The sequence below is a fragment of the Monocercomonoides exilis genome, assembly GCF_001643675.1.
Source record: "Monocercomonoides exilis strain PA203 chromosome Unknown scaffold8-1962414, whole genome shotgun sequence".
NCBI lineage: Eukaryota > Preaxostyla > Oxymonadida > Polymastigidae > Monocercomonoides > Monocercomonoides exilis.
The window spans coordinates 15,907-39,710 of NW_027150553.1; the positions used below are offsets into that span (position 1 = coordinate 15,907).

Sequence of the window (23,804 nt, forward strand, 5' to 3'; positions counted from 1 at the left end):
ACCCAAATCAGAATTCAATCGTTCTCTTTCTTCTTTCCCTTCTTCTCATTTTGCTTTCTTCCTCCTATAATCCTCTTACCAAAGCCATTTCCATTCCCTTTCTTTTCCGATTCTCTGGTCGCTTCTCTCACCAAGCACAGCCGCTCTGCAATGGTCTCTTCCAAATATTTTTCATTGAATCATCTGTTCACAAAAAAGATCCTCAATTACAATGTCAAGCTCAGCGTGGCCGAGGCGCTTCTGATGACATCTCGTTCAATGTCATCATTTTGAAGAAACTTTAATAAATCAACACACAAAAAAAATATTGCAAAATCATCACTAATGAAACAAGTGAAATCATGCATTCCATTCACCAACGCTCCTCGACCTCAAAACAGTCCTTTCCGCTTTTTGAAGTTTATTCAAGCTATTTTTCAACAAATCACGAAGTCAATCATGAGATGAAAAACATCATTCGAAAAGGACAATCAGTGATTTTTCATCCTTCTCTTCTTCATCAACAATCATCTTTCCAATTTTTCAACTCAGTGAATGATTGACAAAACGACTAATCCTTGTTCCATTCAGCTTTTTGCGACAGTTCATATGCTTTCACAGCCACACAGAATTTTCCATTGTCGTTTTTCTTTTCTTCATTCGTTATTATTCATTTTCGTTTTGTCAAGCATTTCAGTAATCAAAACAGGCACAAATTGCTCTTCTTCTTCCATTTTCTGTTTCTATTCTTTCTCATCCCCGTGCGCCAGCTCATTTATCAATTCATCAAAAAAACAAGCAAAGAGAGACAGAGAGAAATCATCACAATCATTTCGAATTCGGGGGAATCGATGTTTCCAAACCGATGAGTGCTTTCAATTCGCCCTTCTCCTGCATTTTTGCAAATCCACAGAAACACAGAAGCCATCCCCAATTTCCCATTCAAATTCAACAAGAACATCCTTCAAAGGCGGAAACAACAAAAAATAGAAAACACAAAATAGTCATGAAAATATATGCATTCACGTCATCAAAGTGAATAATGACATTTTTTGCAAGATATTTCACAGAAAAAACAATGATTTAACTTTTCAAGTTTATTGTTATGGATGTTCTGATCGAGTTGTTTTCTTTGAATGAAATTAACCATTGAAAAGATGATTGATCTGTAAACGAATATTTTCTGCAGGATAGGCGATATTATTTTGTGCGTTGGTACGAGACAGCGACGGCGGGGAATTGATGGTGGAATTGGGCGAGATGATTTTTATGAAAAGCATCTTTGAAGGAAATTCATTTTCCAAAATAATGTATGAAAAGTTTGATGTTTGCGTTTTTTAATAGATCTCGTTCATTTTAAAAGATGCTTCCCTCTGTGGCTTTCTCAGAGTGCAAGAATCTGATAAATTATATAAATGGCCATTCATTTGCTTTTATGAGGAGATCATAAGAAGAGAGCTATGCCGAGAGACAATCAGCAGATGTGAATTGCAGATTTTTTGTATTCAGTTGGGAGAGGGGATGAAAATAAATTCAATTTCAAAGCATTTTGATGAGAGCGAAATGGAATGACAACAATTGGACAGTTATTGGAAAGAATAAAATTCGGAGATATATTTTTCAGGAAAAAAAATGGATGAAAACATAGAAAGAAGGATATTTAAGGAGAAAAAAGGATGATGGAGAAAGGAGCACAGGGAAACAATGAAAAAGGAAATTGACAACGGAAGTGATTGAACAATCCTCTGCTTTTGCAATAGGGAGGGTGTATGCGTTCTTTTGAGGAATTTTTATAATCAATGCAAAACAAATTTCTTTATTTTAATCGATCATTTTTCCCCATCACAACCAACAGCATTTTTTGTGTTGAGCATCATTCCCAGAGACGATCTATTTCAAGCAACATTTTTGTTGATTATATGGTTTCTTCTTCTCCTCCTCCAATCTCTTCATTGACGAGATTTTTTTAATTTGACTGATGGAAAGAACATCCTCTTCTTATTTGAGAATTTTGTTGTTTGAATAGCCATCAAATTCTCATGTTGCAACACAAAATAAATCTTCCTTCTCTTGCTGCAGTTGTCTGTTATGAAATTTGAATCTGTTCATTATGCCTGCATTTTCTTCAAATGAGTCTTGCTCGCCTTTGCCGCCCAGCTCCTCCAAAGAGCATCATCGAACTTATTTCATTCCATTTCTCTTTCAGATGCATTTTCTTCTTTTTCTTCTTTCGTTCTTTTTTCATATCTGCTACAGCAAGAATTTTTTTGTGAAAGCAGTCGTTGCCTTGCATTCTGATCATTCAGCATAAACTCCATCATCATCATCATCATCATCATCATCATCATCATCATCATCATCATCATCATCAACTTCTTCTTCTCTTTCTTCTTCTTCTTCTTCTCAAAACTCATCGCACAAAAGCTCAAAGCTACCAACTGTCCTCAGCTTCTTTCTCCAAAGAATTCTTCTTCCTCCTCATTAAAATCTTCTCCTTCTCCTTCATCTGCCTCTTCTCGCTCCTCCAGCACCGCCAGCGCAATCGCTGCTGGTGACAGAACCACATCCTCCATCCTCAGCCCCGCAGCATCCAACCCCTTCTCCACAATCTCCCCCACTTCACACACTGCAACCCCTCGCCCCATTACTTCCTCGTCCAGCTTCACCACCAAATATTTCAGCTGAGAAGATAACGTTTCCAACCACCGAAATGTCAAACAGTTCGTAATCTTTACGAACGCATTCACATCTTCCACCGAAAAGATCCGATTGTATCACAGCTTCGTTCCCATCGACGCCGCAAGCTACGGAAGCGGTGCCACCAGCGGAAGTGAAAGAAACGCCTGTCGCAACATAACACAACCCAGCATCATCATTTATGCTCTCAATTACTGCTTCTTTTGATTTGTATACGCACCACCTTCTTCACATGCAACAATCCTCAGACGTATCTTCATATATTTCTTTGCTGCCAAATTGTATAACAGCACATCAGATACATCAGAATGGCCAATTGAAGAAGCAGCGGAAAATGATGAATTCTTGTCAACTGGAACATTCTTTACTTCAGTTCTACTCTTTGAAAATATCGAAGTTCACGACACGCAGCTCTGGATGGGGCAGATAAGATAGATGAAGATGAAGAACGAAGGTTACACTGCTGCTTTGCTCCTGAAACAAGAATCGAACAGAAATGCGAGGAAATTTCAAAAGTTGGATCAATTAGCTTCACTTTGGCATCCACAGCTTATGTATCAGAAAGTTCTAGCGGCTAGGGAAGTTATTTATTTCATTAAAAAGAAATAACAATAAATTGTTTTTGAAATTTCATTGAACAGATTGGAAGATATCGCAATTTGAATGAAAAATCTATCTCAAAATCTGTTGTTATTGTTTGGAAAATAAAAGAAAGCAAAGCAAAATGTTTGTATTTGACTCTTCAAATTATACATATTTGTTATTTAGTTGTTTTTTTTTTGGATGTTACAATTTGCAAATAACATCTTTTGTTAGCTTTCTTTTTTAACTTACAAAATAAACTTTTTTTGTATTTTTCGTCAAACAATTCACCAAAGATCATAAATCAACATTGAAGCTCTTTTTAATGTTATTTTTTTTTTCATATCTTTGGCATACATTATTTCACAAAATGCTTGGGCAAAAAAACAAAATAAATAATCGGATCAAAAGAATAAAGTCAATAATCAGTCCAAAACTCGAAACATAAATTGCCAGTCATCCCAACATCAAACAGAATGTTTCGCAGGAACTGTTAAGGACGGATAAACACTGACGAAGAAAGCGGAGCAAGCCCTGAAGGAGTTTTGTGCTTCAGATAGAGTGAAGAGTCGAAGCTGAAAGGCGGCTGGAGCTCAGAAACATGAGGCGTTGGAAGGGAAGATGGAGGCAGCTGTGTGGCTGTGGAAGAATTGCTGGCATATTGGCTGCTGAAACCCTGCAATTGAGATAAAGTGGCTGGAGAATGAGAAGGAAGAAGAGAAGAAGAAGGAGAAGAAGAAGAAGAAAAGAAAGTGTTTGAGGACGAGCTTGCAATTGGACAAGATGAAGATGAAATTGAGGCTGATTGTGAAAGAGAACAGGATTTTGAGGAAGGAAAACGTGAGTTGGGTGAAATGAGTGACGGAGAATGCTGATAAGAAGAAGAAGAAGAAAATGATGATGAAGGAGAAGAAGAAAAAGAAGTGAATGAAGAATTTCGTGAATTCATGTTGCTTGGCGAAGAGTAATGATAACGCAATGAGCCAACTGATGATGATGATGATGATGATGAAAAGGAACGACTTGTATTTTCACTTGTTTCATGCGAAGACTCCGAAAGAGTCGAGCGAAATGCATCCAGCGTCTGGTAAATTGGCACATTTTGAGAGAAAATGGAAGAAGAAGATGTTTCAATCAGCTCAAAAAACGAAGGATCTGGTTGCTTCCCACTCGCCCCCAACATCCCCATCGGCTTCTCTGCCACTTGCCAATTGCCATTGAACGCACTTTTTGTTGCATAATTGTCATATCCATCTTCTTTTTCTCCTTCTTCTCCTTCTTCCTCTTCTTCCATCTCCTCTTCTGCCATCTCCTCTTCTAAAATTGCCTCTGGAAAGTACTTCTTCAGCAGACAAACAGACCTCTTCTTCACACTTTCATATTTCTCCATCGAAAGCTCAACCAAACTTGCCACTCCGCCTTTGTCTGAAAGCTGCTCAGCAACTTTGTTTTTTCGCTTTCTCGATTCAACAAACAGCTTCGATTCTTCTCTTTCTTCTCTTTCTTTCTTTTCCACTTCTTCTTTTTTTTCATCTTCTTCCTCTTCTTCCTCTTCTTCATTATCCTTCTTTTCACACTGCCCCAGCAGCACCCACAGCAGGTCCATTGCCTCGCACACCACACTCCGATACCTCCCTCTCTTCAGAATCTGCGCGACTGCCTCGACACACCCAGCCTCCACAATCACCCCAGCCGCCTCCTTCCCCAGCAGCCCTACGTTCCTCAGTGCCCTCAGCGCGTGGCACTGGGCGCTGTGTGTGTCTGCCTGGGCGATGTGGCAGAGGGCGAAGACACACCTCGGCCGGAGGAGGGTGCATGCCTGGGAGGAGGTGCCGGCGCCGATGTTGCAGGCGAGGAGCGCTGCCTCGTGGCGCAGACAGGACGAGGAGGAGGACAGGTGGGAGACGAAGACGTCGAAGAAAGAGGGCTGCAGCAGCAGACGCTGGATGTCTTCGTCGCTGCCACACGAGAAGTTCACAAAGAAGCGGAACGCCATCACTCGCAGAACAGACACAGAATCACTTTGGATGAAGGGGATGACCATTTCATTTGAAATATCATTCAGATTATTGTTATTAATATTCATAGAATATGTCGATGAAAGTTCATAAATAAATATAAAATAAATAAATAGAACAAATAAAGAGAGAAAGAGAAATAAAATAGAAGGATAAGACAAACCTCATCAATTCCACAACCAGCCCAAGGAGCACAGGATCGATGAAGAACTTGTTATTGTTCGGATTCTCGTTGATGTTTGCGAGTATTTGCAGACAGCACTCGATGACTGCCTTTTCTGTGGGCAGCTCATCACCCTTCATTCCTTCATTCTCCATCTTCTGCTCTCTTCTTCTCATCCTTTCTTCTTCCTCCTCTTCCTCTTTGGCTTTCTCTTCTCTTCTCTTCTTTCGTTCTTCTTCTTCCTCCTCTTCCTCTTCTTCCTCTTCCTCCTTTTCACCTTCACCTTCTTCCTCTTCTTTATCCATCCTCCCTTTCATCTCATCCTCTCTTCTTTCTCCTGCTTTTCCTGTTTTCTCTTCATTCTGCCCAAAATTCATTCCATTTTCATTTTCATGTTCATTTTCGCTTTCATTCTCAAACACATTTTCGTCTATCGGCCCAAAAAGAGGACTTTCTCCTCTTTTTGTGTTGTTTTCTTTGCTTTCTTCAGCATCTTCTTCTTTTCCTTCTTCTTCTCTTTTTCCTTCATCCATTCTCAATTCATCCTCTTCAGCTTCATTTTCTTCTTCTGTTCGAACACCAAACAGCCCTCCTTCCATATTAATTCCTCCTCTTTCTTCATCCAACTTCATCTTCCCCTTCTTCTTCTCTCCTTCCTCCTCCTCTTTCTCTTTCTCTTTTCCTTCTCTTCCCTCTCTTCCTCCCTCTTTCCCTCTTCTCCTCAGCATCCCCTTTGCCGCTCTCCTCATCCGCATTTCCCTCAGCACTTCCTTCACAAACATGGCGGCGTCGAAGAAGAGCTGGTCAGACTGAGAGGAAAGCGTCAGCGCTGCCAGAAGCTGAAGGAGATGGGAGGTGGTGGCAGTGACTGGGAAGGGCGAGGAGAAGGGCTGGGTGGAGAGATGGGTGGTGGAGAAGGAGGAAGAGGAAGAAGATGAAGAAGATGAAGAGGAAGAGGAAGAATATGGAGAAGATGATGAATAAATTGATGAAGCTGTTGAATTGAATGGATTGGTAGATGCAAATTGGATTGGTGATTGTGTTGAAGAAGAAGAAGAAGAAGAAAACGATGTCTGTGTTTGTGAAAGTGAATGCGGAAGCTCTGATGAAAACTGAAGTGAAGATGAATTTGTGTGAGATGATTGAAAAAGAGAAGAAGAAGAAGAAGAAGATTGCTTCATCTGTAGCTGCTGAAGCTGTCCTGTCTGCGCCTGCGATGCGAAAGTGATAGGAAATGCGAGCAGATCAGAGGGCTGGCCAGAAAACGAGGTGGACGATGCCAGCGATGTCAAAAGCGACTGCTCAACAGTTCCACATCTGGACGGATTCATTGCAGCACACAACTCTTCGCTTGCATTCGCTGCCTCACTCAGCTCCCGCATCTTCTGCCTTGTCTCACCCTCAATCACACTCCGCAGATGGACGGAAATATCGCTGTTTTTCAGCCTCTCCGCAAATTCAACGCCATTTGCTGCGATGTTGAACAACGCAAACAAAGCATGGTTGACAGTTGATGACCTCTTACTGTGGAGATGAAGCAATATTAGTGGGAGCACCCCGCTTGATAGAACATCTGCAGTCTGTTCATGAGTTCCAACAAACATATTTGTTACAATCCAAAGTGAATTATTTACGAATTGATAATTTTGTGATGAAAGAAATCGCATCAGATGAGGCAAAACATTAACTCTAAGCAAATGTTCAATTGGCACAACGTCATCTATCGAAATTTTTTAAAAAATAATGATAATAAAGTTATTATAGAAATGGAATATATGTATATTAATGCTATATAAAAGTGTTGCATACAGCTTGATGTTAATCGTTTAACAAGCTTTAGATTTTTCAAAATTTCGGAAGTTTGAGATGATTCAAGTCCTTTAACATATAAAGGCAACATTTGCAACTGATTAGCAGCAAATATTTTCAAATAAGTCGCAAATTTTAAGAAAAATCTTTTCAAACCTCTTCTTCCAATTCTCGCGGCAATTCTCCAGGTCCGTCGATTTCAGTTGTTCGTCTACGCTTTAATAAAAATCCTTCCCTCTTTTTATTTCTAAGGCTAAAAGTTTTCCTGCTGTGAGTCAAATGGTCATACAAATATTTGTTTTCTTTTGAAAAATAATATATCGGAATTAATATAACAAAAATTGAAAAATTGTTTTAAAATTAAATACCATTTTCAAATTGCTGTTGCCTTTGCCCTGAACGGACACTGGCACTCCAGACTTGCATCAAAACCAAAGCAAAACTTAAAACTATGATCAATATTTAGCCTTAATTATTAAAAATAATTGGCACTTAAAAAAAAAATCTCAAATAAATGAAAAACTTATTATTATTTTTTTTTGGAATAAATAGCAACCTCTGCAAAAACGTCAATATCATTTTGTATTTCATCATTTTCAACTTCATGAAAAATCATGGAATAGTTATTTGAATCCATTATTTATTTATCAAAAAAGGAAAAGATATTTTTTTCTTTTAACAGATAAATAATTCAAATTCAATTTAAATTTTAAATCTGTTTAAACATTAAATGTCAGACGAACAGTTCTCGCAAGATGATAACGGGATATTATGTTTTATTGATAAAGAATTAGATGGATTTGATGGAACGTTAAAACTTCATGAAGAAGTGTGTTATAATTTTTCAATGATATATAACGGAAAGACAATTTATTTTTGATTTATAACTAAGGATTTTATTGTTCATGAAATTGATGAAGATGGCTGCATAGTGCGTCTAACAAATTTTGAAATACCAAAAGCTATCAATTCATTGAAAAAGGAAGACAATTCTAAACTACAGCCTCAAAATTATAATCATGAGGAATCACTTATGGTATGTGAAGGAATATTACATTTTTATGTTATCTTAAAGATTATATGAGGCTTTTTTTACAGAAATTGATATTGATGAGAATTCAAAAAGTAGATTCACAAATTGGATAAAAAATCTATTTTCCATTGATGGAAACATAAACTGGGAAGAAAAGACAACGAATGCAGACATGGAATTTGAAGTTTCCACGATTTTTTATGTAGATTTTTCAGATTTTTTTATGATAGCCTTGTTCAGACAAGCAAAAGAGAACAAAAATTCATCAGAAGATAAGAGAATATTTTCCTTTTTTGAGTTCTGGTTTGTTGATTGTGACTAAAATTTAATATTTACTTTTTATTTTGCATGCTTCAATAGATTCTCTTGGCCCAGGGGTAATTAGAGCATTTTTGAATGAAAAATCTCAGTCCTTTTTTAAGAAGTGGAAATTATGTATGATAAGAATTTCAACATTTGAAAGTTTTTCAATGAATCTTTTTAAAAAAATATGCTTTTCTACATTTTTGTTTGCAATTTTTATTTAATGCATAAAACAAAAAATTTTCAACTTTCAAACAGGTAAAAGCGAAGAAACCAAAAAAAGTGATAAAGAAAGCAATGAAGACAAAGAGCAGAAGAGTGAAGAGGCATCTGAAGAGAACAAACAAGAGAATTGCTTGAATGAGCAGGACATTTTGGAAGAAACTCATTCTTCGCTTTTAAGCTCATTTCAAATTCCCCAAAAAAGAACGAGTTTTTGTTTGGATTCAGAAAAACATTCAAATTTAACAGCAGATGAAATTGGAATTTCTTCATCATCATCATCACCTTCTTCTTCTTCTTCTTCTTCTTCTTCTTCAATTGAATGCACAACAACCCCATCAGACAATATCAGCCCATCCTCTTCGTCTGCCTCAGTCAACGCTCCTCGTTCTTCTTCCCGCCGTTCGCACAACCCAAAGCAAAGAAAGCTCCAAAAGGAAAGAGAAAGAGAGAAGGAGAAGGAGAACGTTAATTCAACTGGATTGCCGGCAAAAGGATATGACAGAAGAGGAGCGCCAAACGAGCAGGGAGACTTTTTGGTGGCTGTGCTGTACAAACAGAAGGCAGACACCATCAGCGCTGCTCAGAGCATCAGAAGAGCCATCGGGTGTGTGTGTGTGTGTGTATGAAGCTGAATGTGTATTTGAATGTGATTGAATGAAAAGATTTGATTTATGTTTATGTTGAATGGTTGATATGAAAGAGCAGAGTGAGATGAGATTGTTCGTATTGTCTGTTGTTTAAAGTTCAAAGAGAATTATGTGAATGAGTTTTGATGATGTTAAAATTAATAATCGTTTTTTTTCTTTTTAATTAAAACTTCATCATTTTATGAAATTTTATTATTATTATTATTATTCTCTTTCAATATTTTCCTTTTTTTTTTTTTGTTTTTTGTTTTTTGTGTTTCTATGTGATTTTAAAGATGCTGTGCAAAAGCAATCACTTTTGCAGGGACAAAAGATCGAGTTGCTTGCACATCACAAAAAGTGGCTCTGTCAAGAATTAACCCTCGTTTGTTGAGAAACCTCTTTCATTCAAATATTCCTAATTGATTTTAATTAAAATGAATAATAATGAAATTATATTTTATTATTATTGTTGTTGTTGTTGTTGTTTTGTTTTGTTTTTTGTTTTTTTTTAAATTTCATTTTAGAAGCAGCGTTGAGTGTGAATAGAGCGTTTCCCAATATTTTTCTGGGGAACTTTTCTTATTCACATTCTGGAATGCGTCTTGGAGAACTCAGCGGAAATAGATTCTCAATTGTAATAAGGTTGGATTTATAGTCAAAATTTAATATTTTATTTATATTTATTTATATTTATTGATAAATATTATTTATTTGTTTAATTATTTTATTTTATTTTATTTTATTCTTTTTCACATTGATTTGCATTTTCAAACAGAAACATCAACAAAAATGAGGAAATTGTCAATGCCGCAATGAAAAGTGTAGCTGAACATGGGTTCATTAATTATTTTGGAGAACAAGTTTTGTTTCAATCTTTTTAATAATTAAATATATTTTCATTTTATTCTTTTTCTATTTAAAATAAAAATTTATATCAACTTTATCTTTTTTGGTTTATCTTTAAATTCATTCTTTCTTATTGTTCAAATGAATTTTTTATTTTTTTTTAGCGTTTTGGAACAGGCTCAATCAAAACACATGTCATTGGCAAAGTGATGCTGCAGGGCGATTGGGAAGGAGCTGTCAGACTCATTTTGGCTCCTCATCCATCTGGTTTGTGGAGAGGGAGAGAGGGAGAGAGAGAGAGAGAGAGAAAGAGAAAGAGAAAGAGAAAGAGAAAGAGAGAGAAAGAGAAAGAGAGAAATTAAAGAGAAATAAAATAATGAAGATTTTTATCGTTTTGATATTTGATTTTTTTATTAAATTGTTATTCTCTCAATATTTCTTTCTGTTTTTAGATACTCCGCGTATTGCTGAAGGGAAAAAGCTTCTTTTCGAAAAAGGAGTTATATCGACACTGCAAAGGTTTTTATTCGTTGCGTTTTAACTAATTTGAAATAACTATTATTTTTTGTATTTTTTAATTAAATTCCTTTTTTCTTTGTTTTCGTTTTTCTATCTGTCTATCTATCTTTCTATCTATCTATCAATTTTTTTGTATATGTATATCTTTCTTTCTAAATATTCTTTTCTTCTTTTCTTCTTCCTTTTTTCCTTTTTTCCTTTTTTTTTTTCTTTTCCTTTTTTCCTTTTTTCCTATTTGTTAATATCTTCATTGAATATCATCTTTCCCAATGAAATGAACATCCATCACAAAATGAGTGCTCTCCCTCGTTCGCATCAGATTGAACGGTCGCTTCTGTTTGGACTGGAAAAATACGGAGCAACAAACTATTGGAATGCTCTTAGCCAACTCCCACGGCATTTGAGACTGCTATATTTACACGGTTTGTTTTGGGGGAAGTGGAATAAAAATAAATAAATAAATAAATAAATAAATAAATAAATAAATAAATAAATAAATAAATAAATAAATAATAATTTTATTAATGAAATGTATTTGATGTATTGTAATCATCTGCAATTTTTCTATCTATTTTATATGAATGGAATATTCTTCCCAATCTGTCTAATTTTTTCTTCTTTTCTATTCTTTTCTATTTAATCTCTTATCATTTCAGCATATCAGAGCGTGATATTCAACAAAATGGCGTCTGTTCGGATTGAAACATACGGCGCATCTGAATGTGTTGAAGGGGATTTGGTGTTTGCTGATGAAGAAGAGGCAAAAGAAGAAGAAGAGCAAACATTGTCTCGAAGACAAAGAAGAAAAAGAGAAGGGAAAATGAAGAAATTCAATGAAAAAGCAGCAGAAACAGCAGGTGGCAGCGTTTTGAAAAAGATTTGGATGGAAAACGGGAAAGAATACAATTCAGAGGGAGACGCCGAATGGGCACACGAATCAAAGAAGAAGAGAAAAGTGTGAATGAAAAGAGGAACTTGTGTTTGAGCAAATAGAAGAAGAATTTCTTGTTTTTGATGATATTTCAATGAAATTTCAGCAAAATACAAACAAAATTATTATTCCTATTTTCTTTTTAATCCATTTTTTTATTATTATTATGATTATTTGTATTTTCTGTTTATTTCATCCTTTCTCTAAACAATTAAGGTCAAAGTACTTTCCAAAGAAGAAGCCGAAAGTGGGAAATACAAAATCACCGACGTGATAATTCCGCTCCCCGGCGCTTCCACAATTCTGCCCCAAAATAAAGTTGGCGAAATTGCTTCTGCAATTTTGAAAGAAGATGGCACGTTTGATGCACTGATGACTAAAAGAGACGAAAAGTGTGTTTTGAGAGAAAAATGGGAGAATATTGCATTTGAAGAAAATTCTTTGAAATTTATTCAAATTGAATTTTAAAAAAATCTATATGTATTTAGTATTTTTTACATTTTATTGATAAGTTTTCACATAATGTCATTTTTTTGAATTCTTTTCTTTCCTTCTTTTTTTTTTAATCAGAGACACTTCATTCTTTCTCGAAGGAGATTACAGAAAGCTTATCGAAAAGCCATACAAAATGACTTGGTTTGCTTTTAGAAGAAATAATATTGCTGTATAATTGTTTGAATGATTGAAACATTCAAATATACATTTGATTTTTTTGTTTTTCTTATTTATTTTCTTATTTATTTATTTATCATGTTTTTTATTTCTTTTTCATGCAACCTTCTTCTTTAGGAAGTGTATTTCATACAAAAGTGACGATGAAATATTCACAAGACGTGACATCGATGATATTAATCTTCCTTCAAATACTCAAAAAGCAGACTTAACAGGAACCAAAGAGTCGATTCCTTCTCTTCCTCCTTCTGCTTCTTCCTCTTCTGCTTCTTCTTCTACTTCTTCTTCTACTTCTTCTTCTACTTCTTCTTCTTCTTCCTGTGATTCAACTTCAGAATCATCAGAATCACTCAAATTGGCATGTCTTGCCAGTTTTTCTCTTCGAACAAGCTGCTATGCAACTGTCATGCTTCGGTTTGTTTCTGAATCATTTTCCTTTCCTTTTCTTATTTATCATGTGTTCTTTTGAAATTTTTTATTCCTTTACTCTTTTTCTCTTTCAACCATTCATCCATTTTTTTCCCTGAACTCAACATTTATTTCCATTCTTCTTTTCCTCCAAAATCATTCGTTCAAACAAACATTTTAATTTTCAGTGAAGTTATGAAGATTCAAAACACACAGGAACAAACAGCTGAAACGGCTCTGGAAAATACAGAAGAATTGGCAGTTGATGAAGATAACGACGAAAATGAAGGAAATGTGGAAGAAAATGCATGAAGAGAAACAATAAAGTATCGATGAATATTTTTTTATGATAAATCACTTTTTCGTTGTTAAGTTAAAATGAAAAAAAATGAAATGGATGCTTGAATTATTCTATTATGTTTTATTTTTCTTGGTTTTTAATTAATGATTCTATTCACAAGGTCAACGATAAACCTGATTTAAGCAAAAAAAAATGCGTTTTAAATTGATGAATTTAGCAAATGATGCATACGAGATTAGTGACCATATGAAGCAAACGACAAAAAATCCAAGTTTTAAATAATGCATTTTCTTTTGCTGATTCAAGACATCATTCCTTCTTAATTCCATGCAATCAAAAAGATGTTTCTTTTTATAAAGTTGCCTGAAATTAAATGCAACCAAGCAAATGTTAAACAAGGCAAATATCCATTTTCTGATAAAAAGAAGGAACAATGTAATGACTGCATGAATAACATATTCCGGTAGTAAAAAGGGATTTATCTGATCGCATAGATCTTTTGCAGAAATGGCATCTGCTTCCAAATCTCCGAGAGTTGTCGTTATGTATAATTCCCAAAAACAAAGCAAAAGAAATATAAAGAAAATAAAGCCACCAGCAACAACAACTCCTGTTGTAATCATTGTACTACTAATAAAAATTGTTGAAATAAATCTTTCGATAAACATATTAGCAAAAGCAAACCGCAAAAAAACAAAAAAAGTTGATCTTAATTTAACCCTCTATAAGTATTTCAAAAAATATGAATAAAAATGCACTTCGCTTTATTGTTTATATATCTATTTCATGAGTCCAATTAAAATCAGAAATAATGAAATTTGAATTAAAAATTGGTTGCAATGGATCTTGTCGAAAAGTGTTCAGGTGTAATTTTGGAAGGAAAAAGGCCTTATTCCTTTGATGAACTTATAGAACAATTTTCAATTACAGAAGATCAAGAAAAAGTTTATGATTTGTTGAAACAAAGAGAAGATATTGCACATCATGTTTATCAAATAGAACATGAATCAGTGACGTTATTTTGGAGAAATGATCTCCGAAAAGAACATGCTAAGCAACATCTGACATGCTGGATAAAAAAATCTAACTCTGTGTGATTGTTTTTTGTTGTTTTGTTTTTAAGAAATTTATTTTGATTTTTTTAAGATTTTGAGTAATCATTTGTCAAAGAAAAGTGCCACTGATTCGAGGTATTTGCTTTTTTGACATATTATGTTACATATTCTTTTTAGCCTTCCAAAATCCCAAGAGGTTATTGATGCGCTTCACAGATACAACGATCTCAAAGATGCCGCTCAACTTTTGCTTGGAAAATATGGTAATTAATTTGTATTTTTTCTTTTTATTGATGGAGTTTTTTTTTTGTCCTTTGACATTGTCTTTTTAGCGGAAGTTGAAGGAATGACAGTCAAGCAAATGTACGAGAAATTCGGTATTTCAATTGATGACTAGTTAAAAATATATCTCGCAATCAAAGTGTTGAATTTTTTACAATTGGCTTTTATGTTTCTTTTTGTTGAATGCTTGAGCTTTTTTTCTTTTGATATTTTTGTGTTTATTTGTTGAAAATAATGAAATATTTACATATATATTCGAAATAGTTGATAAGAAATAAAAAATTCAAATTTTTTCAAAACAATAAAACAAAAAAAGCAATGCTAATGAAGATAAGGCATAAAAAGAGAAGTAAGATGCGTTTGTAACAAATATTTCAGATGTTTGTTTATCCATTGGCTTCATCGCTTATTTCGTTATTTCTCTTAGAGTTATGAGTGTTGGCTTCAATATTATCGTTATGTTCAGCACTTTCTTCATTCTCTGTCTCGTCAAACAGCTCGTCCTCACTTTCCTCCTGAAGTGACTGCAAGTCTTCATCGATCATCTCTTCATCTAATTCGTTGTCGTCAAGCAAACTGTGCTCCACACGCAGAAGAAAGGGCTTGATGATGCACAAATAGAGCATCAAAGAGACAGCCAGCGCTGAAAGAAACACAAAAATGATTATTCCTGGTGTTGTTGGAAGGAAGAAGAGATGTGGTTAATTTGATGGTTATAATTGGAGGAAGAAAGGAAGGAGGGAAGGAAGATGAATTGAATGAATGAAAAAGAACAAATGATTTAATTAATTCATTGGATATGATGCAAAAAGGATAATGATGGAGGTTTGGGGAGGGGGGATCATATGCAAAAGAAAGATAAGTTTTCAATGAAATAATTAAATAAATGTTAAAATGATAGAAACATACCGAATCCTCCAACAAGCCCTAAAACAGACTTTGCGGCGACTGTAGCGAATTGTTGTCTGTCTTTGTATGAAAAAGAGGCAGCAATCGTGAAACGTGCCATGAATGCAGTCATCGCCTGAGAAGATGAATATGTTTGGTTTCATCAAATTTGAATATGACAAATAGAAAAAGAGAATCAAATGGGAAATAAAATAAATATCATTAAAAGAAAATAAAATGTGTGTCTCTTGATAAATCGCTCGTTCATTTCTATGACATTTCTTTCAATGACGAACAAAATCTCTTTCTCCTCCTCTTCTTCTTCTTCTTCTTCCCTTTCCTCTTTTCTCTTTTCCCCCTCTCATCCTCGTCCTCATTCTCATTCTCATACAAATCTATCCTGCATAATCGTGTCCACCATCTTCCCCGGGCTGGCAAAGCACACAATTGCACACACAAGTGCAGCTGCATCTGTGGCAATCAGGCAGACAACAAATAGCCACTGCTCGCAGCTTTCTTTCTGTTCTGACTGGCGCATCCATTCTGTTTGCGCTGCCCTCCACTCAGCGGAGCTTGTGTGGGGATGGTATTTGGATGAGGACGAAGACGAGCACGAAGATGAAGATGATGAAGAGGAGGAGGAAGAAGAAGATGATGACGACGATGACGATGTTGAAGGAAGAGCTAATTGAGATGAAGTGGATGAGGTGTCTGTTGGAAGTGTTTGTGAAGAAGTGGGATTTGCAACTGATTTATCTTCATTGCTGCTTCTTTCTTCTTCTTCTTCCTCTTCTTCACTTTCTCCAACTTCTTCGTATTCTTCTTCGTATTCTTCTTCATCTCCTTCAAGTGCTCTGTTTTCTTCTTCATTCCCATTCATCCTCCTTCCTCTTCTTCGCTTTCTTTCTTCGTTTCTTTCTTCTTCTTTCTTTTTCGATCCAAAACGAAGCAAATCACCTTCGATTTCTCCGCTTTTCAGGTTTGATGTGCGCCTTCTTTCTTTTCTGTAGTTCCGGCTGTATGTTGCCGATATGCAGGAGACGAGAGAGAGGAATAGAAAGACCCCTCCCCCAGCAATAAGGATGATGAAGGGCTGAATAAAAAGAATGAATGAATAAATGGATTAATGAGGGTTTGTACAGTCATTCAAACACGAAATAATAATAATAATGATAATGATAATGATAATGATTATAATGATGATGGTAAAATTATCAAATGAATTACAAAAAATGAAAGGAGGGGGAAAAAAAGAGAGAAATTCAACAAAAATTGTATTGTTTCACAGAAAGTCTTTATACTCTTCAAAAATCCAGAATTCATATTGTCATACCCATCGAAAGAAATAAAAGCCCTAAGAAAGTGGATATTATCGACAGCCCCGCATTTTCCGTTCATAAAAAGAATTTCGGTTTTTTTCAGAAAATCAGAAATTATAATAATAAAAATGTAAAATAAAAAGAAAAAGTTGTTTTTCCAAAAATCAAAATGATAAAAAAATAAATTCGCATTAAAACAAACAACATAATTATACAGAAATGTTCCGACGCCAATTATAACTAGGCCAACTATCAGAAGCATTGCAGAAGAAAATGCAAAACTGGCTGCAAGAAAATCAGAGGGAAGGAAAAACACTTCAGTTGACGAGTGTTGCAATCCATTTTGACAGAATTCAAATTTTTAGCGGGACGAAAGCAGTGATAATAAATATATGCAAATAAATAATAATTGTTTTATTTGAATTTTTTATTCTGAGGGATATTCTGAAAAATGCACACAATTTATTATTACTGAACCAAGAAGAGTTAATATGACAAATAATGCAACGACTGCAAATACAATAACATTCCCCTGGATTGATTTAATTGTCTAAATTTTGAAAAGCAAACACGATTTATAAAAAGCTTGTTCAAATGGCAATAAACAAAACAAACGTTTTGGATGCATAAGAACGTATTTGGCTCGCATCTCAGCGGAGATATTTCACTTATAACCTCGATTCCATCCTTTGTTCCCGCAGCTTAAAGGAATATAAATAAAATGAAATTTGTGGTTTTGAAAACCTTTTGCATACCAACAATTAATAGAGAATTTGTCAAAAGCAATGCAAAGAATGCTCCCACAGCGATAAGCAGCATTATTACTGCAAAAAACTCGTAAACGTACAAAAACTTTATCCCCCAACGTTTCTTCCTGTATATTCCTATTTTTTTTTATTTTTTGTTTCACTTTTTAAATTTGATACAAATGAAGATACCTGCAAAAAATCCAAACGTTGATAGTAAAATCAAAATGATTGAAGACTTGTTATATTAAGGAATTGAATTTATGAATAAATAAAGATGCAAACAATTGATAAATAAATCAGCAATGGAAGCAATTTTTGGTGTGAAAAGCTTAAATAGCATATAACAACTCCTAACAGGAACTGAACTGCATTTAAAACAAGGAAAGTTGTTTGTAAATTATTCAGTACGCTGTTCGAGATCATAAACTCGAAAATCTAAAATATCTTAGAAAAATCAAAAGAAACTCTTTCTATTTCTATTTTAATATTTTATGATGGTTCAAAAAAATTTTTGATTTTCACAGTGTTCGCAAATTGATAAAAAAATTTAAAAAAATTTATTGTAGTTCATGAATTTTATTAACCATTAATACTGAAATTCATTTGAACACATATTTTTCAAATTTTTAAATGAGGTATAAATCTACAATTTTAGAAAAATATTTATATTTGTTTCTTGTATTTTCTGCAAATTTATCATTGAGAGTCTAACATCGTCATGTATAATAATACAGAAAATTTAAAAAAATTGAGAGAAAGATAAGAAAAAATAAATTGGAACAGGATTCAGAACGCAAAAGAATTCATTCCAATTTTGCTCTTCGAAAATGTTAAAAAATTTTTTTCTGGATTTATTTTGTTAAAATTTGTATAATTCTTATAAGGGGAGATATGTAATCTCAAGCTTATTCATTGAAAATAATGAGTTGTGAATAAACTTTTTGATCAAAATATATGAAAAGAATAAGTTCATTTTTTGAAACTCGTGTGAAATGACAAAACATAATGTTATGATATCAACAATTCCTGTTTTAAGATATGAAGACCTTTTTTATTTTTTAATCTGAGAAAGTTTTTAACAAAGTTATGAGAGAAACAATTTAATTGTGCTCTGTGCAAAAAAAGCTTGAAAGTTCATATTTTTCCACAAATGGGACAAAAATATTTGCTTTTTGAATTATGTTCAACACATTGCATTCAAAGATGTGACTCAACTATTGAAATTTTTATTGTCTAATTTTGCACGAGAATGTCAGAATTGAAGTTACAAGATAGAAGAAATGTTCTGAACAAATCATTTATTTATTCATAAATGCAAGAATTTTGTCCCATATGGGAGAAAACATAGAATGAAAAGTTTTTTTAAAGAATAAAGTATCAGAACTTTCTCACATATATTATTTTAATAACACAATTTGCATTTTCTAAATAAATAAGATTCTCATATTAACGAACATGAATCATTGATATTAAAACATTATGTTTTTTGACCTCACAAGTTTTAAAAAAAATTAAAAACATTTTTTAAAATATTTGTTCACAAATAGTTCATCAAAGATGCATGATTATTTAAGGAAAATGCCTGAAGTCCAATATTTCATCCCAAATAATAGATAATTAAACACAGGAGGATACGATTAAATTTGAGAACCAAAGAAATCCTATTTTTTTTCCTAAATACAGATATCGCACAAAATACCTGACAAGATCGATTTCTCAATAACCGCAAGATGAATGATTCTGATAATTTTTTTAAAAAAATGCAACTCATCAATGCAAACTCAATTGATTTACAAAACTTTTTGAGTAGCCTCATTTGTGCTCAGAAAAAAAATAATAATTGAAATCTCGGAGAAATAGAATTTTGAGTTTCTCCGAGATTTCGAAAATTATTTATTTAAAAATTTAGTCTACACGAAAATGTAATTCTTGTATATAAAATGAGTTTGTATTTATGAGATATATATTGAGGAAAATTATCAGAATCATTCCTCTTGCGGTTATTGAGAAATCGATCTTGTCCGGAATTTTGTGCGATGTCCTGTATTTAATGCGATATCTGTTTATTGATCATTGGACCATCAGTGAAGTCAGTGACTGTCAATGGAGTCAGTTTCCTGCAGGGAAAGAATTTTCAATTAATTTATGAAACAAAGAAAAGTTCGAAAAATAAAAGAAAATGGATTAATTATTATTATTGAAATATTCAACGAAAATTCCAAAAATCTGAAAAAATATTTTTTTTTTTTCAAATACCAATACTGATACGGATTTTTAATCACTGACGGACGTGGGAAAAATGTTTCAATCTGTAACACATGTTTACTTACAATATATTTTTTGAACATTTCTGATGGTTGTTCATATGATATCATAAATATCTTCATCTTTATAAGCTTTTAATCCGATTTAACAGTGAACTGAGAAATAATAAAAAGTTGTCAACATATTCATTAAATCTCAAATATTTTGCACAATACCAAAAAGTTCTCCCTTTTTGATCAAAAAGTTATAAAAAAAGATAAAAATTTACTAATTATTTTATTTCTATTTGCGACAAATAAATAAGTTTGAATGACAAATGCACAGTTTAAAGTTAAACTTTTAAAGTTATTTTTAAAACTTTGAAGATAATTTGTTTTTGTTATTTGACTTATGAAAACAAACATAAATTCTCTTTTTTATCATCACGTTTAATGAAATTCAGGAGCCTTTGATATCAGAAAAGTTTACAAGTGTGCCGTTGTGCTTTTGTGTTGCAAGATTATTATTTTTCGTATTTCCGCCGAAGAATTGTTGCATGAGCTCAACAATTCCACATCAGCTGAACAAAGTCAGAAGGTAATTGAAATGAAGAATTTAGTTGATAAGATGAACTCATTTGAATTAGGATGTATTTGCTTCCCAGGGAATTTCAATAAAATTGGTCAAATGATTAAAGAACAAAAAATGTCACTGGAAAATGCGATTATATTGTTGAAGGCCGTTGGTTTTCGCAAATACTTAAAATTTTCCTATTTTCCTGCTTTTAAATATTCTGTGCTGAAAGAAATGTTCGAGAAAATGATTATTGAAGAAGAAACGATTGAAACAAATTTGGTTGATTTATGCGAATGCTATTCCATGAACATTGATATTGAAATACCAGAAACACTGACTCCAGTAATTATGTCCTGTCTTCTAAGAGTTGCTTTAAGGAAGGATGAAAGCAAAGAAACACGAAATGAAGTGGAAATGGCGTTGGTTTCCTTGGGAAACATTGGATATAAAACGGTGTGAACCTTTTTTTATTCATTTCTGGATTAATTTGCATAATTAATGGGAAATTGAACGAACATTCAATAGAGGATAGAACAAGAAGTGTACTTGAATGAAATCATGAAAATCATATTGAATCATCAAGAACATAACAATCTAACGCGACTTGCATATCAGTCAGCTTGGCAGTTTTTGACACAAAGATTAAGTGTTTGCGGAAGATTAGAAGAAGTGATTGTGAAAGAGCTACATTTTGCGAGAGAGGCAGCAAATGAAATGGAACATCTGATAAAATACGTGGATTGGACGCCAAATGAAGATAAAGTGAAAAAAGAAATGGTGGTTGGCTTCGTCAAAAGATGGATTGCGATAACAGAAAAATGCATTTCTCGATGCTACTCGCTGCGGTTTGAAAGCGATGAGATATTAGAATGCTTGGTGAGGCTGCACGGAGCATCGAAAGAAAACCACAAAAGCGTCTCAAAGGAATGCATCAGAGTCCTCGGCAATATGATCTTTAAGAAATCGGTTCGCGTGAAAGCCTTGCTGAAAAGCGGGGCGGTCGAAGTTATTTTGGAGGAAATGAGGCAATCAGCTTTTGAAAACGATGAAATAGAGTTTTGCAAATCATTCATTTTTCAGCTTTATGAGGCACTGTCAATCACACCTGGGATTGTTTGTGAAGAAGAAGATCTAAAAACTATAAGAGAGGAGTTATACGAAAGACTTGAGGAAGAAGGGTTTGAAGACATTATTGTGAGTTTTCAAGAGCATTTCGCTTTTATTAAGTTGAGCCCAACTTGCTTGTTTGTGAGGACAAAAGCGAAACAAAATATTTTGATTTGATTTCATTTTATTTTTTTATTTTAATTCATACGAATTTGATGTTGTTTCTCAAAGACATTCTGCAAATAATTTGAAAAAAAAAAACATTCTGTAATTTTGATTTGGTTTTGATCCAGTTATTCGATTCGTTTTTTGATGGGATTGAGTATCAGTTCTTTGTGCGAATTCTAGATGGAGCTGGGGAGATAACTTTATCTGTGCCAAGCAATTGTCAAGCGCACTTGAAAAACATTTTGTTTTCGAACAGATTTTGAAGCATTCAATCGCACAGGCCTCGTTGCAAATTGCAAAGGCCAACATAAAATTTCACAAAATGCCTAATTCAATGTGTTTCAGATGTATATGCATTTTTTTTAAAAGCCAGATTTTTTATTTCCATGTGTGATTTTTCTCTTTTTGCGAAATGAATGTTTGAACAATTTTCATTTCGGGTGTTTCTTATCCGCGCTTCCAGAAGAAAAGGATGCTTTATTTTTGCAATGGGCAGATAGAACGATGCAAGCGAAGGAGGGAGTTGAATTTCATGAAAGAAGAAATGAATTTGTTTATGCAATTCTGATTTTATTCTCTTTTTGGAAGACTGCACCGACAAATGTGTCTTCGACATTTCCACTTTGTCGATTGTCCATCCTCGTATGGGAAGCGATATTGTGTCTTTGAAGAGAATTGCATTTCTTTTTTTGAAAAAATCGAATCATGAATAATTCACAAAGGCGACAAGCCAGTGGCTTTTCCGTTTGTTCTTGGAATCGGAAATGCTCATATGAATGGTTCATCATTGCCATTGAATGGAGGTTTGTTTATGTGTGTGCTGTTTAGCAACTTTTTCTTTTCCGAAATGGTCTGTATTTTGAAGGTATTTATTTTTTGTTTCCATTTCACAATCTGCTTTCATTTTTTATTTATATCTTTTTGGATTTTTGTTCTTCTCAACAATTCTTTTGTGTGAAGTTGCATCATCGTCATTGGCTGCCTGCTCGACAAGGTTCCGCTTCTTCACTCCACTTTCCCAACAAGAAAGCGAATGTATCTTTTTTCTTTCTTTTTTTGGAAGCGGAGCATCAACAGTCTGAGTGAAAGCTGCAACATATCTTCGCTCTCTTCCATTTGGAGAGAAATGGCACACGCAGTCAATCGGGGATGGGGCATGCTGAATGGATGAGAAGATTGTTGAAAGAAGGGGATTGGAAAGAGAGGAGCAGGATCATCTTCAAAGGCTGAGAGGGAAGGAGAGGGAAGGAGAGAGTAAGAGAAAAATGACGAATTTTGAGGGAAAGGGGAAAAAAAGGAGATGGAAATTGAAGACGCAAGAAGAAATGGAAGAATCGGAGCTTGTCAATGTCAGCTTCAGCCACTTCGACAGAAAGTGTTTTGAGTGATGAAAAGGAATGCTCTTCGGCAAGCTGTTCTGCAGCAGAGCAACAAACAGAACCAGAAGCAGAAGCAGGAGAAGAAGAGATTCATCCTCTTTCACATTCACCTTCGTGATCACACTTCATTTGCTTCATCATCATCATCTTCTTCTTCTTCCTCTTCCTCTTCCTCACTTTCATCTCAATTGCCAATCATATCAACACTTTCTTCATTCTCCTCCAAGGCATCTTCTCCTTCTTCTTGTTCATCAACTTCTTCTTCATCTTCCTCATCTTCCTCATTCTCCACTTGCCCTTCATCCAACCCCAAAAGTCTTCATTCATCATCTCATCCATCTCTCACCCCCAGCTGCAATGTGTGTGTGGATGAGCTGTTTGCTCTGAAGATGTTCTCTCTTTCAATCATGACATCTTCTTCTGTGCCAGCCAAACAGAAGTTTCCTCGTCTGCCACTCATCCATCGAATTGAAAGAAGCATTGAAGACATTCCAAGTGTATTGGAGAACAAGAGAAGAAAGTGAGAAAGAGGAGTTTGGGCTGAAGGAGAAGAAGGAAGAAGAGAGAAGGAAAGAGAGCTTTGAGTGGATGAAGACAGGAGCTAAGTCTGCAGAAGAAGAGAAGGAAGACGGCAAAGATTGAGATGAGATGATAATAAAGCGAATGCTGGTTGGGAAGAAGAAGAGAAAGAAGAAGAGAAAGAAGAGAGGGGAATGCAAAGCCAACATTCAGATCAATTAGACAGAAGACAGTTGAGCGATGAAGAAGTTCAAAGAGCAGAAGGAGATGAAAAGAAAGGAGAGAGAAGAAGAAGAAGGGCTGTTCAAAGAATACCAGAGGCAAAGAAAGATGAATGGAGAGAAACTTTTGGAGATATCGTCTTTCATTGCATCAGATTACAAACATCGCTTCAGAAGAAGAA

At 34.3% G+C, this 23,804-nt stretch overlaps 8 protein-coding genes across 8 annotated transcripts; 4 read left to right on the plus strand and 4 right to left on the minus strand.

Annotated features, from left to right (window-relative positions):
* Positions 1 to 2,423: 2,423 nt before the first annotated feature.
* On the minus strand, positions 2,424 to 2,624 carry MONOS_13297 (uncharacterized protein; the record flags this gene model as incomplete). Its single annotated transcript, XM_067865989.1, has 1 exon — positions 2,424 to 2,624. One exon carries the CDS (start codon positions 2,622 to 2,624, stop codon positions 2,424 to 2,426), a length of 201 nt encoding a protein of 66 aa, XP_067732740.1.
* Positions 2,625 to 3,575: 951 nt separating this feature from the next.
* On the minus strand, positions 3,576 to 7,674 carry MONOS_13298 (uncharacterized protein; the record flags this gene model as incomplete). The annotated part of the gene is made up of 5 exons (XM_067865990.1): positions 3,576 to 5,279; positions 5,440 to 7,159; positions 7,249 to 7,345; positions 7,405 to 7,550; positions 7,617 to 7,674. 5 exons carry the CDS (start codon positions 7,672 to 7,674, stop codon positions 3,752 to 3,754), a joined length of 3,549 nt encoding a protein of 1,182 aa, XP_067732741.1. The 3' UTR covers positions 3,576 to 3,751.
* A 223-nt stretch (positions 7,675 to 7,897) lies between these two features.
* On the plus strand, positions 7,898 to 13,218 carry MONOS_13299 (putative multisubstrate pseudouridine synthase 7). The gene is made up of 17 exons (XM_067865991.1): positions 7,898 to 8,077; positions 8,141 to 8,284; positions 8,334 to 8,465; positions 8,512 to 8,584; positions 8,642 to 8,716; positions 8,843 to 9,413; positions 9,732 to 9,820; positions 9,963 to 10,080; positions 10,214 to 10,298; positions 10,449 to 10,551; positions 10,737 to 10,803; positions 11,101 to 11,225; positions 11,460 to 11,758; positions 11,951 to 12,126; positions 12,305 to 12,370; positions 12,524 to 12,820; positions 13,003 to 13,218. The coding sequence occupies exons 1-17, from the start codon at positions 7,979 to 7,981 to the stop codon at positions 13,124 to 13,126; spliced, it is 2,643 nt and encodes an 880-aa protein (XP_067732742.1). The 5' UTR covers positions 7,898 to 7,978; the 3' UTR covers positions 13,127 to 13,218.
* On the minus strand, positions 13,154 to 13,826 carry MONOS_18571 (putative protein cornichon). Its single transcript, XM_067871602.1, has 3 exons — positions 13,800 to 13,826; positions 13,347 to 13,745; positions 13,154 to 13,288 (listed from the first exon to the last, which is right to left on the minus strand). Exons 2-3 carry the CDS (start codon positions 13,736 to 13,738, stop codon positions 13,252 to 13,254), a joined length of 429 nt encoding a protein of 142 aa, XP_067732743.1. The 5' UTR covers positions 13,739 to 13,745; positions 13,800 to 13,826; the 3' UTR covers positions 13,154 to 13,251.
* A 127-nt stretch (positions 13,827 to 13,953) lies between these two features.
* On the plus strand, positions 13,954 to 14,728 carry MONOS_13301 (putative Swi5). Its single transcript, XM_067865994.1, has 4 exons — positions 13,954 to 14,206; positions 14,262 to 14,305; positions 14,348 to 14,433; positions 14,503 to 14,728. Exons 1-4 carry the CDS (start codon positions 13,955 to 13,957, stop codon positions 14,565 to 14,567), a joined length of 447 nt encoding a protein of 148 aa, XP_067732744.1. The 5' UTR covers position 13,954; the 3' UTR covers positions 14,568 to 14,728.
* Positions 14,670 to 17,831, minus strand: MONOS_13302 (uncharacterized protein; the record flags this gene model as incomplete). The annotated part of the gene is made up of 9 exons (XM_067865995.1): positions 14,670 to 15,122; positions 15,362 to 15,476; positions 15,732 to 16,433; positions 16,862 to 16,974; positions 17,119 to 17,209; positions 17,275 to 17,360; positions 17,415 to 17,543; positions 17,598 to 17,643; positions 17,817 to 17,831. The coding sequence occupies 9 exons, from the start codon at positions 17,829 to 17,831 to the stop codon at positions 14,839 to 14,841; spliced, it is 1,581 nt and encodes a 526-aa protein (XP_067732745.1). The 3' UTR covers positions 14,670 to 14,838.
* Positions 17,832 to 20,459: 2,628 nt separating this feature from the next.
* Positions 20,460 to 22,585, plus strand: MONOS_16356 (uncharacterized protein; the record flags this gene model as incomplete). The annotated part of the gene is made up of 4 exons (XM_067869267.1): positions 20,460 to 20,681; positions 20,754 to 21,426; positions 22,226 to 22,306; positions 22,464 to 22,585. 4 exons carry the CDS (start codon positions 20,460 to 20,462, stop codon positions 22,583 to 22,585), a joined length of 1,098 nt encoding a protein of 365 aa, XP_067732746.1.
* Positions 22,586 to 22,890: 305 nt separating this feature from the next.
* MONOS_16355 (uncharacterized protein) lies at positions 22,891 to 23,804 on the plus strand (the record flags this gene model as incomplete). The annotated part of the gene is made up of 1 exon (XM_067869266.1): positions 22,891 to 23,804. One exon carries the CDS (start codon positions 22,891 to 22,893, stop codon positions 23,404 to 23,406), a length of 516 nt encoding a protein of 171 aa, XP_067732747.1. The 3' UTR covers positions 23,407 to 23,804.